The following is an 18,521-nucleotide window of genomic DNA, read 5'->3' as shown; positions in this document are numbered from 1 at the left end:
CCGCGTAGTTTCCTTCCTTTTTTTTCCTGCAAGTGGCGCGTGGCACCTTAGACATTTTTAATGTTATCTTTACCTTGTCATTATCAGTGTTACTCGTTAACTCGTTTTGCTCAAGCATCAATATATATCCGATGCTATTTTTACTTGCTTCTTTGCTTAATACTAGCTTGCCGGGGAGGGGCTCTGTCCTTCTCGTGTTTTAGCCTTGCGTACCCGGGGACTCGCCAACTACGTGCTTGGCCAGACTAGTGTCCCCGGACGGACCCGCGGTGCCGACCTAGGACCAAACAGCAGCGGCTAGTCACTCCGCCTGCGGGTTAACTACCACAGCACGCACACCTCCGGGACGGACCCGCGAGCCACGTGTGGGGGGCGTCCTCACCCCGCAAGCGTCCTTCCTACGCTCCGGCAACACAGGGACCGAGCTTACCCCAGCAAACTGGTGTTACTAAAGGGAAAAAACCAAGGACCTAAAATGAGATACTTAGCTTCCCGTTCTTTTTGGACTTGTTGCACCTTGTTGAGAGCCGTGGCAAGGACGCGGTGGCAGTGCACCCTCCAACAGCACCCTCGGAGCCGCGGAGGCATGCACCACCACCGCGTCTTTACGACGCCTCTCGCTTGTCTCATCGCCATTTCTGGTGTCGTTTCGTAAGAGATGTGGCAGGGCCGCGATGGTGGGAACACCCTCAGCGACAAGCGCAGAGGGATGCACCACCATCGCCTCTCTTTGACATCCTTGCCTTCTTGCCCGTTGCTGGTGTTGCACTTGCCCTGGTCTCCTTAAATAGCCAAAGCATTGCTCTTGCCTCCACACGCCCGGGACCACCAGTCGCCGCGTGGAGGCACTGGCCCTGTCTCAATTTCCTGCATGAAGCCTCGAAGTAATTGCCATATATGTACAACTTACTCGCAAGACGACGACACCCGTGACCATCCCACGAGCGTCACAGTGTGCCTTCTCCTTATCTCTACCCTGCATGTTAGATTCCTACAGTGCCTAAGGTACATAGCAAAAAAAATTCGAAATGCATGAAAAACAGTATAAACTGGATAACCGATAACCTCCTTCCTCCCAACCCCCGGGCACAGAAGAGTCGAACTCAAACCTGGTTGTGAGCATCTTTACATTTCCATGGTGCCTCGCTGGCACGTAGCTTGGTTTTCGGGGTTCCGGCAGCCCCCTGCTCACAGCCAAGGATGAGGGGACAATTCTGTGCACCTAGAGCAGGAGACAGAAGCATTCATAAATAGCAAGGCACGATATTCATCAAAGCAACACTTATCTTTATTCAACTTTGTGCTAGCGGATTAAAATCGAGCCTTGCCCGGCTACACTAGCTTAAAGAGGCACGCTGCCGCAGCGTCACCCGTGGGTAAGGCACCACCGTTTCACGGGTAGAACTTGCGTAAGTGCTCAATGTTCCAACTATTGGACACCGGCAAGCCTTCTTCGGTTTCCAGTCGGACAGCCCCCGGTCTGGTCACCTGCACTACCTGGAAAGGGCCTTTCCAGATTGGAGTCAACTTGTTCCCGGCCTTCGTTCCCTGTATCCGGCGCAGGACGAGGTCTCCAACATCGAGCCCCCGGGGACAGACTCTCCTGTCGTGATAACGATGAAGTCCCTGCTGGTAGCTTGCAGCTCGTACAGCAGCCCGGCATCGAATCTCCTCGATGAAGGTAAGGCCATCAATCCTCTGCGCGTGTTGGCTCTTGTCGCCGTACGTGCATACCCGAGGTGACCCATACTTGAGCTCAAGGGGCAGCGCATCTTGTACTCGGCCCTTAGCTTTAACTTCGCTAGAGGCCGTCTCCTCGAGGCAGGCTTCCCGGACTTGCCGCTTTCCGGGTGACCTTCCTGACGGGGCTTCGTCACTGGCGACCCACGCGTCCCATATCAGTGGGATCCCGTAGGCCACTGGTACGACACTTTGGGATTTTTCCACAGAAGAATTTGTGTGATATGCCTGGAGATTGTTTCACTTGATACGCATGCGGGTTTCTAATTCTGATGTACTCAATATGTTCCTTCATATAATTCTGAACGAACATTTTGGAATAGGATAACCTTGGTTGTCGAGTTTCTTTGGTTGTATCCCAAGGTTATCACATTACAAGGTTGTATCCCGAGGTTAACCTACTACAAAATTGGTTGGTCAAATTTTGGTACTAATGAATTTTCTTACCCAAAAGTTAGCTAACATTGACAAAGAAAATAAACTTAGAGTTCAAAAGAGACATTGACTTATCATAGTTTGGACGACAATTATTTATCTATGTAAATAGATCTGGAACTATATAGTTTAGCCACCATCAATAAACATCCTTCTTGCCTCCAGCTCTGCTTTTCGTAGGTACAGCTCCATCCAGGGGAAGCTTTCTCAAAAAAAAATTCTTTTGAGGGGAATGGGCCAGCTTTCTCATGGGCACTGAAGTTAAGCTTGAAGGCCTAGGATGCAAGAGGCACGGGCCTGCCCACTTTAACGGCTTGTCCGTGTCGCTAATGAAGCTCCCATGTGAATGGGAAGGATGGATAAAAAAAAATTACTTCGAATGACTACAACAGAGCTTTTCGTTCTTGTTGAGTATATTCGTTGTTTTTTGTTGGTTAATGTATCAATCTTTTGTACTTGTTTCTTGAATCAGCAAAGTCATATCGTTGTTCTAAAAAAAATGTGGCACGACGATGCTTATTCATACAGTCCACTAAAAGTATTCTATCAATTCCAAAATATAGGGCGTATAATATTTATTGACTTTCAAACTTTACAAAATTTGACCAAGCTTATAGCAAAACATATCAACATATACAATATAAACAAAGATAATATGAAAATATCGATGCACCATAGATGTTTATAATTTTTGTTATATGGTCGGTAAAGTTTAAATTTTTTGACAGCCAACCAAAATTATATGGCTTATATTTTGAAACAGAAAGAGTAATTCATAAGGCGAGCCGCGATATATAGGTGTAAGTTGTAACCTGTGTTTTCTTCGCCTCAATGCTAGCAAATTAGTGGAGTTAATTTGAAATTTTGAACCGTGAACATTGCATGATTTGAAATTTTGAACCGCCTTTAACACATCCTTTTTATGACTTCAGTGATTTGAAGACATTTCCAAATTAAGATATATGTTTGGGGTGATGCCAGTGGATTTTATTTTAGAAAAAAATGGGAAAGAGGTGGGTAAACATGACTACATGAGGTTTGAGAGCTTGAGGTCGCCAGGTCGGTTTGGTAAGATTTATGTACACTTGACAGCTCTGGACATATATTTCAACGTTTTTCCGAAAATTGCAAAGAAAATTTGGATATCTACCATTTTGGGTCGACATAAAATTGCAAGCATTTGATAAAGGATATCATTCTCTTTTCTTAGAGACCAATTAAGCCCTTTTTCTATTGTCATGAGTCATGACTATAGTACCTAGCTTGCTGCTACCTTCTATAACTCGCATGCATCCTTTAGCCGAAATCGTCAATGCTCTGGTCTGGTAAAACAGCAGTAAGAAACTGCAGCACGCTCAATGTAACTTCTGTAAGAAGGAAGAAACACAAAACATCGCAACTAGCAAATTAAGCTATTCCCTCCGTCCAACAAAAGATGTCTCAAGTTTGTCAAAATTTGGATGTATCGATCTAGACATGAACTTAGTGTATAGATGCATTTAAATTTAGTTAAAGTTGAAACATTCTTTGTTGAACGGAGGATGAAGGAAATACTTAACTCAAGACAATATAGCACACACACGTATATAGGAAACATATGCGTACCGTACGTAACTAGGGAAGTACTGGAATGGGAATTAATTAAGCACTTTCATTTCGAAGCAAAGGCCTTGCCCAGTTTTACTGAAATCTCAAAATATAGCAGGTGTACCGAAAGGCTGAAAGGTAATTCATTGCTGACTTGATCAGTTTCATAGCGACGACACAACATGCGACCAAGATAAAACTACCTGAAAGACCTCTAAGAAGTAAGGACATGATAACCAAGGCTATATCAAACACACGATAAGCACTAGCCATGGAATTTCACCAAAAGTTGTTAGCCTCAAAGCAGAGCAGAGGTTTGAGTATCATTCCGCTCCAATTGCGCCCCCAGCGCTCTCCTCAGCTCCCCCCGACGGTGGCTCCTCCTCCACCCCGCCGCCGCTCTCCAGTCCCTCGGACACTGGCTCCTCAATCTCAAGTCCATCTTGCGGGGCGATTGGTAGGGGCTGCTGCTGGCTGCTGCTGCTGCAGAAGGCCCTGGATGCTGCTGGAACCGACGCGATTGACCACAAGCCTCACGAGGTTCATCGCCACGGCAATCGTAGCAAGGTAAGCCTGAGAAATTCAATGTCAGAGAACATGATAGTATATGCATTGTAGCAAGCAACGTTGGAGTACTATGCAACGAAAGATGACACAAAAGCGTACCTTATCGCTGTCTGCTGCCTGGAGGTAGTGCCCCAGATCAGCCTCATCCATGAAGGCGAAGCTGCCGGCAATCTCGGGCGCATGGTGCCCCAAGTCCATGAAGTAGGTGACGAATTCCTCCTCGGTGGTCGGCGACGTCACCCTTGGGCAGGAGGGGCAAGACTCGTATGTGAGCTCGATCAGGCGGTACACACGGCCGATGAAGCCTTGCACCCCCTTGTCCTTGTCAACCTCTCCCTTGAAGGCCGCGCCGGCCAGCTCCGAGAGGTACTTCTCGAGGCCAGCAACGGCTTCCGTCGACTTGGCGGACGGGGGCACCATCTTGAGCAGCGACAGACAGTGCTCGGCTTCCTTGGTCAGAAACTGGTAAACCACCTCGACCTGCCATGGAAAACAAAAGGAACAGGGTCAATTCATAAACCAAAACGCAAACTGGAACACATAGACGCACGGAACTGGAAGAGTATGCTACTCAAGAACTTTCGAGAGAAAATAAATTGACAACGGAATAAAAGAAGGGAAACAACCGCATGAAAAGAAAAGAAAGAGCGAAAGGAAATGAAAGAACAGTTAGGAAATTAATCTCGACCGCAGCAGTTAAGAGAAAAGAAAAGGATATATGAAGTGTACGTTCAAGAAACAGGGAACGTTTGTCAACAAAAGGAATTAGAACTCACGTTTGTACTACCAACAAAAGAAATTAGAAGCCACGAGCGCCCTACCTAGCTTCCACGAGACAAAAAAAAAAGGGCTGGATGTACAGAGACGAACGACGCTAAGGAAAACGCACGAGACAATTTTACTGAAACAACATGGTCCTGCACGAACTAGCGAGAAAACCCCCCGAAAATAACAAGAAGAAAAGCAGACAGTAGAATGGTTAGTGGGTACGTCCTACTGCAGCAAGAAATGGAAGATACGGAGTAATTAAATTAACAACAGCAACAAAATTAAGAAAATTAGCAGGTGGTAACCAAGAAAATTAAAAAACATAGCGACCGAAAAGCAATAACCGAAGAGTTATTTACACACGATCTGGCCACGATTAGATAGATTTGCGCCCTGGCTAGCTTCCATAAAACAAAACCAAGAAAGAATCGGATCGATGGGCAAAAAAGACGGACGCAGTAAGGAAAAGGCACTGGAACTTTACTACAACAAGATGGATCATGGGATCATACGGGGAGATCCTACTGGACGAACTAGCGAGAAAAGAGACTTAAAAAAGGAAGGAAAAACGAGGGTTCGTCGCACGTCCTACTGCTGGAAGAAAAAGGAGAAGAAGCGGACGAGAACAGGAGGTAATTAACCAGGAAAAAAGGACAAGAAGCCAAAGGTAACAGAGCGAACGAAGAAAAAACCCAAGAACTCATCGTCAGACACACCGGAACAGCATATACAGCAGCGAACCAAAGCGCAGCGCAGGAAGGAAGAAGAACAAGGTAAGAACGCAGAGGACGCACCTTGCCGTCGTCAAGCTCCCCGTCGGGGCCGTCTTCAGCACCGGCGCCCTTCTTCGCCCTGGACGCGACCGTCGAGAGGGTCGACGGCGCAGTCTCGGACGACAAGCGCAGGGGGGCGGAGGCCGCGCTGCCAGCAGAACCTCCGGTGAAGTGGACGACGAAGCATACGCCCGGGCGAGTGGGCCGGCCGAGAAGGGGTGAGGCGGCGGCCATGCCTTGGGGCGCCCCAACCTTGTCGCCTGCTCCAGAAGCCATGCCCGCCTTGATCTGCTTCTCCTTTGCACTCTCTCGCTCCCTTGGCGCCGGCTTCTCGGTGCGGTGTTCGTGGGTGTTGTGCGTGGTTGCTGGAGGAGTGCTGGGGGTGCCATTTTATAGAGCGGGAGGAAGGGGCAGGTTAGGTTTCCGTCCATTCTCGCAACAACGGAGCCTGGGATCCCGTTACAGCATTGGGATTCGTTTATACTGTATGAACCGATCGATGCCTGCACCAAACAGAACGATCATACGACTAGATGCATGCATCCATGCATGAGCTGGAGCCTCTACGCACGTACCGTATGTGACCATTTTCTTTTGTTTCAATTTGAAACTACCGCACTCGTGATCGTCGTCGGTCATTCCAACCCCTCTAAAACCTTAATAATTAAATTTGCACTAAAATCACGACAAATATTTAGAAACGGAGTGAGTACAGACTACTAGTCGAGCTCCTTGGTAAATTAGTCGAGCTCGAAGCGGTGAAACAGATCACTACGCTACGTGCATGTACATCGGCGCATCGACGTACCGAAGCCGGCCGTGTGCCGCACGCCTTTCATATACTACCTTTTACTCGGGTCGGGAAACAGAATTGAAGAAGACGGGACCGGCTGTCAAAGAAAAAGAAGACTGGGTCGGTGTACATACTCCTACTACGGATCCTGCCGATACGACAGCAGCACCTGCGCCGCTTTGCTTTTCAGTTGCTGGCTGGCGGTAACATCTTCCCTGCCAGCCTCTGCGCCGAGAAACGGCGAATACTCCAATTTCCTCTGACTGACAGCTTGGCCCCCATGTACCATCCATGCATGCATGCATGCATGATTCTTCGGGTGCTACGCGAGTCAAGGCAACGGGTGCAAGCTTTTTTTGAGAGAGATAATAGTCACACCGTCAATCTTCGTGGACGTACTACTGCAGTACTGCGCTTCCTAGTAAGCCGGAACAAATTAATTATACGGTCTTTCTCTCGATGCTGGTGTACGGAGCTTGGAAATATTTCAAACTTTCAACCAAATTAATGTCCCCATCCCGTACGTGCTCTCCAGCGCGTTCTTTTGCCTGCAAAAAGCGAGTCTTCGGATCCAAAAGCTGTGGGTTGGGAATGGGCAGAGATCAGGGGAGGGCTGGCCGAAACCAGTGTAGGAGACAAAGGAGGGAGGAAAAGAGAAATAAAGCAAACGTGCGGCAGAAATTACCACCTGCACTCGCAGCAGCGCTAGCTAGCAGACAGTAGCCGGAGCAGATAAGATCAAACCAAGCGGTAGCCATGCATGCACGGTCTTAACGTTCAAAAAACTCGACAATATTGAACCAAGCTAGAAAAAATATTTCATAATGATTCTAATGATTTTCATTTGACACCATAGTTATTCGTATTTTTTTTATAAAGTTGCTCGGTTGACGGAAAAATTGTATGACAGCTAGTGCAAAGAACACGTTCGTCTGTTCCCCTGTCAGAGAAAAAGCACGTTCGTCGGTTCGTAGATTGCTCCACCTCCATTTTGCCAACAAAGCAGATTAGGGGGGTCAAGGAGTCTCGGGCGCATCTTAATTGGCTGCCGAATTGTTTGGGCTTTCTGACAAATTTCATGACGCTCGGCCTGTTTAGGCCCATTTGGTGATGGGCTTACGATATGCAGTTTTGGGATCTCACCACGTGGACTTGTGTCTTCTGACGATCGCAAAGATAGTCAGGCTGAACTTCTGTCTTCTGACGATCGCAATGTGGCCATCGTCCTCGGCGTCATCCGCACGGCGGCGGCGGCGCGCTCACCCACCGTGGCCCCGGGCTACAGCCCCAAGCTGTCACCGGAAATGGCCAACGCCCACAGCTGGGCTCCCTACGCGGCCACCATACTCACGCTCCGCTCCCTCACCCTACCATCCCTCGGAGACGCCCGCGAGGAGGCCATGGACACCACCTCAAAGCTCTACCGCTACCACGACCAGCTGTTCGGTCCCGCGATGCCCGCCAACAACGAGTTCTACTGTCGCAGTGTCGCGATGCGCGGTTCCCGGAGGGCGAGGCGTACGTGTGCCTGGACCGCACATGCATAACAGATCATCTCAACAAGACATTGAATCCGCCTTTTGGGCTCTAGCTGTCCACAGAAAAATCACATTAAATTCTGTCATGTCCAAAAACCAACACGTGACTCTAATTTACACATGTGAGATGACATCTGATGTACTCGTTCCGATCCATAATAAATGTCAATAGTTTAGTAAGGAGAGAGAAATGAAGAAAAATGTCACAAGCCTTCTCTTAATTAAAAGACGATCCCCATTTTACTAATTTCATTTTTTCTTAGCATTTATTTAGTTAATTTTATTTATTTGAACATTAATTATAAGATATAACACTAAGAAGAAACAATGACGGTATCCGAGGAATAAGCATCGGCTAACTCTGTGCCAGCAGCCGCGGTAAGACAGAGGATGCAAGCGTTATCCGGAATGATTGGGCGTAAAGCGTCTGTAGGTGGCTTTTCAAGTCCGCCGTCAAATCCCAGGGCTCAACCCTGGACATAACTCATTGTACAACTTGTTTTGTTATCTTTTCTAATTGACGTGGAACATCTAAGATAAGACAGTTTTACCAACCATTGCGCATGCCCTTGGATTAGATAGAGTAGTATTTATATGGAATGAGAGTTGAGTGATATAGTAGTTAAATATTAATGAAATAATATTCATATCAATAATGTAATTAAATTCCAGCAATAAGATTTATTGCTATAAATTTGATACTGTACTTACTTTAAATTCTGCCACCAATTAATGCCTGTCATTTGTGAAACATCTGTGTCGCATTACTCTGATGATAATTGGAGCTCGCTCGGTATAAAATAGCAGATCCATCCACACGGGTACCCAACCAACAGGCCACAATCTCGGCCACCGTACCACCGGCCGATAGAACAGTGGCTGATCGGCACGAGCACTCGAGCAACGCGCCATGAAGAGCACCGCACTGGTGTCCTTACTGTTGCTGGCGCAATGCCTGGCGCTGAGCTCCGGCACGGCCTCGGCGGCGAACAAGGCGCCGCGCCGGACCCGGCAGGGCGACTACCTGAACCGCCTGATCCGCAGGTCGCCGTTGTCAGAGCCGTCTGTGGCGGGTGCGGCCATGGAGGACACGGCAGTTTCGACGACGAAGGCGGATAGGAGAGGGGCCTCGATCGGGAGCAAGGAGGCAGACCGCGTGGAGAAGCTGCCGGGGCAGCCTGCTGCCGCGGCAGGCGATGGCGGCAGGGCGCGCGCTCTTCTACTACTTCGGCGAGGCCGTCGGCAACGGCAACAGCTCTTCGGGGTCGAAGCCGCTCCTCCTGTGGCTGAACGGCGGGCCCGGGTGCTCGTCGCTCGGGTACGGCGCCATGGAGGAGCTTGGCCCGTTCTGCGTCATGAGCGACGGCAAGACGCTCTACCGCAACCCCTACTCCTGGAACCACGGTAATAACTTCAGATATATGCTGATCTCCTCGATCGATCTCCATTCTCGCAAATCTGCAAGCTTACAAGTGATCGGGGCCGGCCATGGTGCAGTGGCGAACGTGCTGTTCCTGGAGAGCCCAGCAGGGGTGGGGTACTCCTACTCCAACACCACGGCGGACTACAGCTGGAGCGGCGACAACAAGACGGCGGAGGACGCGTACCTCTTCCTCGCAAACTGGATGGAGCGCTTTCCCGAGTACAAAGGCCGCGACTTCTACATCATCGGCGAGAGCTACGCCGGTCACTACGTGCCCCAGCTCGCCCACCAAATCCTCCGCCACAAGCCCCCGTCCATCAACCTCAAAGGCATCATGGTACGAAGACAATTAAGTGTATTGGATTTATTTTTTTTGAGTGAGAGCTTGGATTTGGGTTTGGATTCTGAAGATTGGGAACGCGCTGCTGGACGAGTGGACGGACAACAAGGGGATGTACGACTACTACTGGACGCACGCGCTCATCTCCGACGACACGGCCGACGCCATCCCCAACAACTGTAACTTCACCCGCCCCAACGATTATTCCAGGAGCTTCACCGCCCTGGCCAACTCCAGCGGCAACCCCTGCGACGAGGCCATCCGCGAGGCCGACGAGGAGCTCCGGCACATCAACATCTACAACATCTACGCGCCCATCTGCCACTCCCACAACCTCGTCTCGCCGCCCATTACTTCCTCGGTAATTTCATACTCACTCCGTCCCAAAATAAATGAAGTGGATTTGTATAAAAATTTATACAATTCACGCGTTAAGTTTGGTTGGATTCTACGCTTGTTTGGGAGCAGATCGAGAGCTTGGATCCGTGCACGGAACATTACGTGGAGGCCTACCTCAACAACCCGGACGTGCAGAAAGCGCTCCACGCTAACGTAACCCGCCTGGACCACCCTTGGATAGCCTGCAGGTACATTCACCACACACCCTCATTTCTATATGTCAACGTTGACAAATCAAGTTTGTCTCCTTCAAATTACCATGCTGTAATTTGCAAAATGATTCATTTTTCAGTGACCACTTATGGCCCAACTGGACCGATTATGACTCCACTGTTTTGCCCATTATCCGCGACCTGATGAAAAACAACATCAGAGTCTGGGTATACAGGTATGTGTGACAGCACCCTTTTTCATTTAATCTCCGTTTTGATTTAAATTTTTTTCATTTAGTCAAGCATTATTTTTGGCCTGACAGTCCAAATTAGGAGTGAACTGATCTGTGGAGAAGTAACCATGATATATCACTGACCTTTGCAGTGGAGACATTGATGGGAATGTGCCGGTGACTTCCACTAGATACTCTCTCAAGCAGCTCCAGCTATCCGTGGCAGAAAAATGGAGGCCATGGTTTAGCAGTACCAAGGTTATTTACTTATGCTCAGCTATTCCTTGCACTAACATGTACGCTGCAACATCAAGGAAACACAAAAATATGTACTCACTCCGTCACATAAAAATTGACACGGATTTGAACTAACTCTAGTTCAAAACCGTGACAATCTTTATGGGACGAAGGGAGTACCTAACATGGATGGACACTCATAATTCAGCTTCTACAGAGGAGTATGGAAGCAGATCTAAACGGATAATAAACTCAAAGAATTCAAAATCGTGAAGCACTCAATGATGATCTGTTCATTCTTGTGGATCCAGGGTACTGGCGAGGTGGGTGGATACGTTGTGCAGGACAAGGGCGACCTCAGCTTCGTAACGGTGAGAGAAGCAGGCCATGAGGTCCCAAGCTACCAGCCACAACGAGCGCTTGTGCTTGTCCAGCATTTCCTCGCAGGGAAAACACTCCCTGACTGCAAAAATTGCGGACAGGATTAAAAGATAGTACTCCGGCAGAATCACAAGTTTGTATTCGGTAGAAGAAATAAACAGAATAAAGAAAGAAGCTACAAATGAACTTGGCGTCTCATGTAACGCAGATCACATAAATGCTTACATGTAGAATCATGCCAAAATGGCATGCTGAAAAGCTGGTGCTCTCATGTGTTACAGCGGCCAGAGAATGAAATGAAGCACATGATACTGTAAAAAGTTGACCTCCACGTGTTATAGAGATGGCTAAGTCTAAGATTGCATCAGTAGAAACAGCAAATGCAGAAAGCTACAGCAAATTCAGAACAGTATTCATGAAACTTCTTGAAAGACTCACATAATTTTACTTGTACACAATACATCCCTTAAAAAATGAAATCGCTAGTACACACAGATATCACATTAGCTAGGACCAAAATTCAAGCAGGTTGCTATAATGGAGGCACTAGTAAGTGCCCATGGCAGGGATGTTACAAAATGCTTTGGATCCAAACCATAGTACCGGCCATACAAAACATTGAACTACTAGCTAAGGTGGGTTTGCGATTAGAGAATGAACTTGAATCAGGATGCTTCCTGACGGTTTCGAACCAAACGTCAAACGGCACGACTAGGTCACTTGATCGCGTCATCCTTCCTCTTCTAGCTTCCGTCACCAGCTTCCTCAGCCTCTTCCAGCTTTCTTTCTTCACATTGCTTTGTGCTTCATGATGCCGCAACGCTTCGGACCTGCTAATAAATCATAACGCATTTCATGAACCCACATGCATAACAGATGACCTCAGCAAGAGATCGGACCAGCTTTTTCTCAAAACAATCTTTATTGTGCAACTTTCAAATGGGCGAGCAGATAGTAGCAACACCCACTATTTGCGATTTTCTATTTATCTTAACCTGAAATTAATATGAATGAAATAATATTGACATTAATATTGTAACTAAACTTCATTGCTATGGTATAAAATTGATATTAAGTAAAACTTAATTGATATTAGGATATTTTCTTTGGGCTCCGCTAGGTGACCCTTGAAAAATCGCTTTGAATTCTGCCACGCCCAAAAGCCAACATGTGACATGAATTTACACATGTGAAATATGGCATCTGGATGAAATATTGATATGCAATTACATTTGTTCGACATAGTAATGAAATATAAATGAAATAATATAGATATTAATATTGCAATTGGACTTCATTGATGTAGTGATAAGATTATAAGTTTGACATTAAATGGAATTTAATTGATATTAGGATTTTTGGGCTCTAGTAGGTGCCCACGGAAAAATCGCATTAAATTCTGCCACATACAAAAACCACCATAGACACCCAACCCACAGACCAGTCTCCAGTAGTCCAATGTGCTACCGGCTAATAGAACAGTGGCCGGTCGGCAGTCCGGCAGAAGCACTCGAGCAGCGCGCCATGAAGAGCATCGCGCTAGTCTTCTTTCTGCTGGTGCTCGTGCAAAGCGTGGCGCTGAGCTCCGGCACGGCGGCGGGGTGAACAAGGCGCCCCGGCGGACGCGGCAGGGCGACTACCTCCACCGCCTCCGCTGGTCACCGCCGTGGTCAGAGTCGACCATGGAGAACACAGCGGTTTCGACGACCAAGACGGATCGGAGAGGGGCCTCGCCCCCACCGGCAGCAGTCAGGAGCAAAGAGGCGGACCGCGTGGAGAGGCTGCCTGGACAGCCTGCAGCAAGCGTCGGCGAGTTCCCGCAGTACGCCGGGTACGTGACGGTGCACGCGGCCGCTGGGCGAGCGCTCTTCTACTACCTCGCTGAACCCGTGGGCACCGGCAACGGCTCTTCGGGGTCGAAGCCGCTCCTCCTGTGGCTGAACGGCGGGCCCGGGTGCTCGTCGCTCGGGTACGGCGCGATGCAGGAGCTGGGCCTGTTCCGCGTCATGAGCGACGGCAAGACGCTCTACCGCAACCCCTACTCCTGGAACCACGGTAAGTTATAACTCATACTCCATTTGGCAGATCAAGTTTTAGAAGTGATCGGGACCGTTGGTTGATTGATGCATGGTGTGTGCAGCGGCGAACGTGCTATTCATGGAGAGCCCGGCGGGGGTGGGGTACTCCTACTCCAACACGACGTTGGACTACAGCCAGAGCGGCGACAACAAGACGGCGGAGGACGCATACCTCTTCCTCACCAACTGGATGGAGCGCTTCCCGGAGTACAAAGGCCGCGACTTCTACGTCACCGGCGAGAGCTATGCCGGACACTATGTGCCCCAGCTCGCCCACCAAATCCTCCGCCACAAGCCTCCGTCCATCAACCTCAAAGGCATCATGGTAATTAAATGGCCAGCTTTGTTAATTAATGAGTATCAATCAGCCTCTTTCCTTACGTATACGTGTGGATTGGATTTGGATTTTGAAGATTGGGAACGCGGTGATCAACGACTGGACGGACAAGAAGGGGATGTACGACTTCTACTGGACGCACGCGCTCATCTCCGACGACACGGCCGACGCCATCACCAAGAACTGCAACTTCACCGCCGGCAAGTCCAGAAGCCCCTAGTGCAACAAGGCCATATTCGAAGCCACCGAGGAGCCCGGGGACATCAACATCTACAATATCTACGCGCCTATGTGCCAGTCCCGCAAGCTCGTCTCGCCGCCCATCACCCCCTCGGTACGTACCTACTTACTCCTTCCGATCCATAATGTGTGTGTTTGGGTGTAGTAGTTTCATCCATTACCGGCCACCGCTGATCCTCGTTGATAATACTTCTTTCGATCCATGTCTGGAATTTACAACTAGTAGAAAATTGTACTAACTTTATACACGTGTGTTTGGGAGCAGATCGAGAGCTTCGATCCGTGCACAGATCACTATGTGGAGGCCTACCTCAACGATCCGGACGTGCAGAAGGCGCTCCACGCTAACGTCACCCGCCTCAACCACCCATGGTCAGCCTGCAGGTACATCCACCCTACACCCTCATTTCTGAAGACTTCTCTTTTGCCACTACAAGAAAGATCACCTCGCACATCTACATGACATTGACGAAAATCAAGTTTGTTTCCTCCAAACCATGGTGTAATTTTGCAAAATGTTACATCTACTTTACTTTCAGTGTGCGATTTGGGTACTGGGTGGACAGCGCCCCAACTGTTTTGCCCATTATCCGCGAGCTGATGAAAAACAACATTAGGGTCTGGGTGTACAGGTATGTTATTCTTCATTCAGTTAATCACAGTTTCTGGCATGACAATCGAAATTAGGAGTGTGAAGTGATATGTGGCAAAGTAATCATGATGTATCTACCACTGACCTTTGCAGTGGAGACACTGACGGGAGAGTGCCGGTGACTTCGACTAGATACTCTCTCAATCAGCTCCAGCTACCTGTGGCTGAAAAATGGAGGCCATGGTTCAGCAGCACCAAGGTGATTACCTACACGCAGTTCTCCCCCTGCGCTAACCTGTTCACTGCAACATCAAGCAAACACAAAAATCTGTAGCTAACATGGATGGACACTCATAATTCAGCTGCTACAGAAGAGTGGATCTAAACCGATAACAAACTCGAAGAATTCAAAATTGTAAAGCACTCGTGCCATGATTACTGGTTTTCAAAGTGACTAGCAATTAAGATCTGTTCAACCTTGTGAATTCAGGGTAATGGCGAGGTGGGTGGATACGTTGTGCAGTACAAGGGCGACCTCAGCTTGGTAACAGTGAGAGGCGCAGGCCATGAGGTCCCAAGCTACCAGCCCCAGTGAGCGCTTGTGCTTGTCCAGTATTTCCTAGCAGGCAAAGCACTCCCTGAATGCAAAAACTGCACTTGACGGATCAGGTAACCGCAGATCAGCAAAATGCTGCTTATAAAGAATCATATAAATAAGTATGATGTAATTTATCATGTCTGAATATTTATGCCAAAATGGCATGCTGAAAAGCCGGTGCTCTCATGCGTTACAATGGCCAGAGAATGAAATGTGTATGTTGGTACCAAAGCACAGGATACTGTAAAAATTTGACATCCACGTATTAAAAGAGATGGCTAAGTCTCAGATTGCATCAGTAGAAACAGCAAATGTAGAAAGCTGCTGCAAATTGACAACAGAAAAGTCGTCTTCCCTAGCATTCTTGATCCCAGTTGCATTTCTTTGCATGCATGGTTTTCAGCAGATCACTTCAGTAGTCAAGCCAATAAGAAAATATCAGACTTGAAAATGTAAGTTCACTAATTAATGCTTCACGAATCACTCATAGTGCAAAATATTTCATTTTTTGTCCTCTCTTCTGCTTAAGATATAGGCTTCACTTTAACAGCCCAATTTAAGAAGAATATTACAGCAACTCGGCTCTCTCTTTGATCGACAGTCTAATTGCATGGACGGGAACTTACCACAGTAATGTACTCCATTGCAATTCAATCTGTTCTAGTGTGAGGTACCTAAAATAAGTATAATGCAGGATTACAATGTAGGATTTCTGAACATATATGAATCCTCCATAATTCATAGTCTGCTACTTTTTAATCATCCAACTATCCCTTAATTTTACTAGCTTAACTTTTTTAAAGATGGAGCTTAATTTATTGATTATAAGGGTCATTAGAATAAAAAACAAGAAAAAGGCTCGGTATGTAGGTTTAGTAGCTTAATAATCTCACATACTATAAATTCACAGTAGATTTACTGTAGCCGCTTGGGGGGGAATTTCTGGTTCTAGCTGCAACTCCTGACGTGGGGAGCCTCGCTGCCTCGGTCCGGTCTCCCACGCTGACGCTGCATTACCTGCAGGGAAGCCAATTGAACATTTGAACAAAATCAACTGTTAATCCACTAATCCACTTGTCTTAGATTAGGGAATGCCTACAAATTCGCCTCCCCCCGCGTTATAATGGCTGACATCTCGAGTTCTCGACTAACCTCGTCTCGTCGTCTCCGCCATGAGTCAATCCTCGCAGGAGGCCTTCAGCACCGGCGCCGGCGTGGCTGATCCCCATGCGGGTGGCGACGCCGTAGCCGTACCCGGCGTCATCCGCACGGCGGCGGCAGCCTCGCGCGGCACGCAGCCACCCATCCCGGGCTACAGCCCCAAGCTGTCGGTGGGCATGGCCATGGAGCACCGCTGGGCGTCCTACGGGGACACCATCCGCGCGCTCCGCTCCCTGGTCCTCACCTCCCTCAGATCTGCCCGCTCCTACGAGCAGGCCAGGGACACCATCGCGCGGCTCTACGGCCGCGAGCCTCCGTTGCCGTTCGCCCCCGAGCTCGACCTCTACGCGGTCACTCCGCCGCCGCCGCGCCCGCGCCTTTCTCTGCCGCGCGCCGGTTCCTCGAGGGTCTGGCTGACGAGAGAATGTGTGTCTGAGTACACCACTGCTTTTTTTTTTAGAAAGAGTACATCACTGCTGAATGAATGGGTTTGTTTGTGTTTGTCTACGTCACGGTCCGGCCCAAGTTAAGAATCAGCCCATACGGCCCATGACTGTGCATTGGTGCAACTAATGGGTCGGACCAATTCCACACGAATACGTGTGTTGAAAACCCATGGGCACGTCGGAGCGGCCTCTCCTCCTCTCTCACGGTGCCTCTGCATGGAAGAGATGGCGACGGCCGGCAAACGTGGTTAGCAATTACAAATGCAAATGTGGTTAGCAATTAAAAATGCAATCAGAGATGGCGACGGCCGGCAAGCCGGTTGCACAGTGTACAAGGTTTAAACACAAATATTTCTATTTCATGGGAAAAAGATGCTTTCGCATAAAGTTCGATCGATCATCCTTTGTTATCGCCTTTGAACTTTCTAGAAGGGTTTATTAGGTCCAAAAGCTAGTTTTGAACCTGATCAAGCCGTTACATACATCCTATAAAAAAAACCAAGCCGTTACATTATGCATCTAGCAACTAGCAGGATGAAATCACGTCAGGCATCCTCTGCATGTGCCGTGCCAGTTGGATATATATACTTCGATCCATACACTTATTAGCCAACTTGCCCTACTTAACCTGGCAGCAGCATTCCTGCCTCCCTGCCTGCACCCCCATATATGCAGCCTGGATAATCCAATAATGCAGTGCTTGTGCTTAGAATAACACCAGCAAGCAAATTCCACTGTCCCAATGAGCCCCATAATCAACGTACGCAGCATGGCCTGGCCATCGATCGCCAGCCATCATTCTTGCTGGCCGGTGTGCCTGACGAGGGAACCTAGCTAAGCTCTAGCCCAGTGTCTGTTGTGGCAACAGAAACCTGGGGATGTGGTATGATGCCTGTAATGATAAGGATGGTGGTACAGAGACATACACACCATCCAAATTGTTATATGTGCTGCTTGTGTGTTCCATTGAATATACACTGATTCTTCAATTTTCTTCCTTTTCTTTTTTTATAGTCTCTCTGCGGAAACATCATTCGAACCGCGACGTATACATAAAGTTGACTTTTTCCTAAAAATAACGGGGATATTTTTGAAATTTAAATCTCTTCTAACACCTCCCACTGCACATGAAAGCACAATGTGTGGCGTTGGCAATGAGATGTCAGACATCGGATAAGTTTCAAAACTACGTACTCCCTCCGATCCTAAATTGGTTTCGTTGGTTTAGTGCAAATTTGAACTATAACAATGACAAGAATTTAGGATCGGAGGGAGTATTAAAATGCTTAAAAGGGTTAAATTCATCTAATGAGAAAAGAAACACAAATACCTGCATGTTCTTTTTGCAGTTTTGCTATATTGGCATTCTGAACCTTTGATTGCTCTGTTGGACAGTTAGAGAGATCCAGAGGCCAAAAGGGCTGCTAAAAGGAGAATAAGAATCTAGTAGCAGACACCACACCAGTAGCCCCACTGGAACAGAGAAAGCTAGCTGCCTGATCTGGTGGTTTCAACCGTCCTCCTACTTATCCAAAAGTTGGGAACCACCGCTGCATTATATTACGCTAATTAATAACAGCTTATACACTCCCCAGGAACCACCAAATTATTCCCATCCTGTCCAAATGCATTATTTGCAGTTGATGCAATCCATTCCATGTCATGTACAGGTCCAGCTGATGGCAACATTAGGTCGTCCTTAC

General features: G+C 48.0%; 2 protein-coding genes, 1 long non-coding RNA gene and 1 pseudogene across 10 annotated transcripts; 2 read left to right on the top strand and 2 right to left on the bottom strand.

Moving 5' to 3' along the window:
• Nucleotides 1-3,874: 3,874 nt before the first annotated feature.
• LOC112269959 lies at nucleotides 3,875-6,204 on the bottom strand. Its single transcript, XM_024457530.1, has 3 exons — nucleotides 5,892-6,204; nucleotides 4,429-4,809; nucleotides 3,875-4,335 (listed from the first exon to the last, which is right to left on the bottom strand). Exons 1-3 carry the CDS (start codon nucleotides 6,144-6,146, stop codon nucleotides 4,195-4,197), a joined length of 777 nt encoding a protein of 258 aa, XP_024313298.1. The 5' UTR covers nucleotides 6,147-6,204; the 3' UTR covers nucleotides 3,875-4,194.
• A 2,822-nt stretch (nucleotides 6,205-9,026) lies between these two features.
• LOC100830595 lies at nucleotides 9,027-11,691 on the top strand (annotated as a pseudogene).
• Nucleotides 11,692-11,778: 87 nt separating this feature from the next.
• LOC106865905 lies at nucleotides 11,779-18,253 on the bottom strand. 8 transcript variants are annotated; one of them, XR_002962233.1, is made up of 6 exons: nucleotides 18,149-18,253; nucleotides 16,364-17,030; nucleotides 14,759-16,228; nucleotides 14,555-14,618; nucleotides 14,332-14,476; nucleotides 11,779-12,199 (listed from the first exon to the last, which is right to left on the bottom strand). It is a non-coding gene; the product is annotated as an uncharacterized LOC106865905 (long non-coding RNA). The 8 variants fall into 8 exon arrangements; XR_002962232.1 differs by having other exon boundaries at nucleotides 11,779-12,196; nucleotides 18,149-18,252; XR_001405498.2 differs by lacking the exons at nucleotides 14,332-14,476; nucleotides 14,555-14,618 and having other exon boundaries at nucleotides 11,779-12,196; nucleotides 14,759-15,264; nucleotides 15,838-15,885; nucleotides 16,109-16,228; nucleotides 18,149-18,163.
• Nucleotides 12,425-15,274, top strand: LOC100829439 (serine carboxypeptidase II-3). Its single transcript, XM_014897613.2, is given in 8 exon segments — nucleotides 12,425-12,980; nucleotides 12,983-13,421; nucleotides 13,507-13,769; nucleotides 13,858-14,115; nucleotides 14,287-14,405; nucleotides 14,561-14,653; nucleotides 14,767-14,872; nucleotides 15,104-15,274. Coding segments are annotated over 8 exon segments (1,605 nt in total). The 5' UTR covers nucleotides 12,425-12,824.
• Nucleotides 18,254-18,521: the final 268 nt, after the last annotated feature.

The sequence above is a fragment of the Brachypodium distachyon genome, chromosome 1 (assembly GCF_000005505.3).
Source record: "Brachypodium distachyon strain Bd21 chromosome 1, Brachypodium_distachyon_v3.0, whole genome shotgun sequence".
NCBI classification, from domain to species: Eukaryota; Viridiplantae; Streptophyta; class Magnoliopsida; order Poales; family Poaceae; genus Brachypodium; species Brachypodium distachyon.
This window is presented reverse-complemented; position numbering and strand designations above follow the sequence as displayed.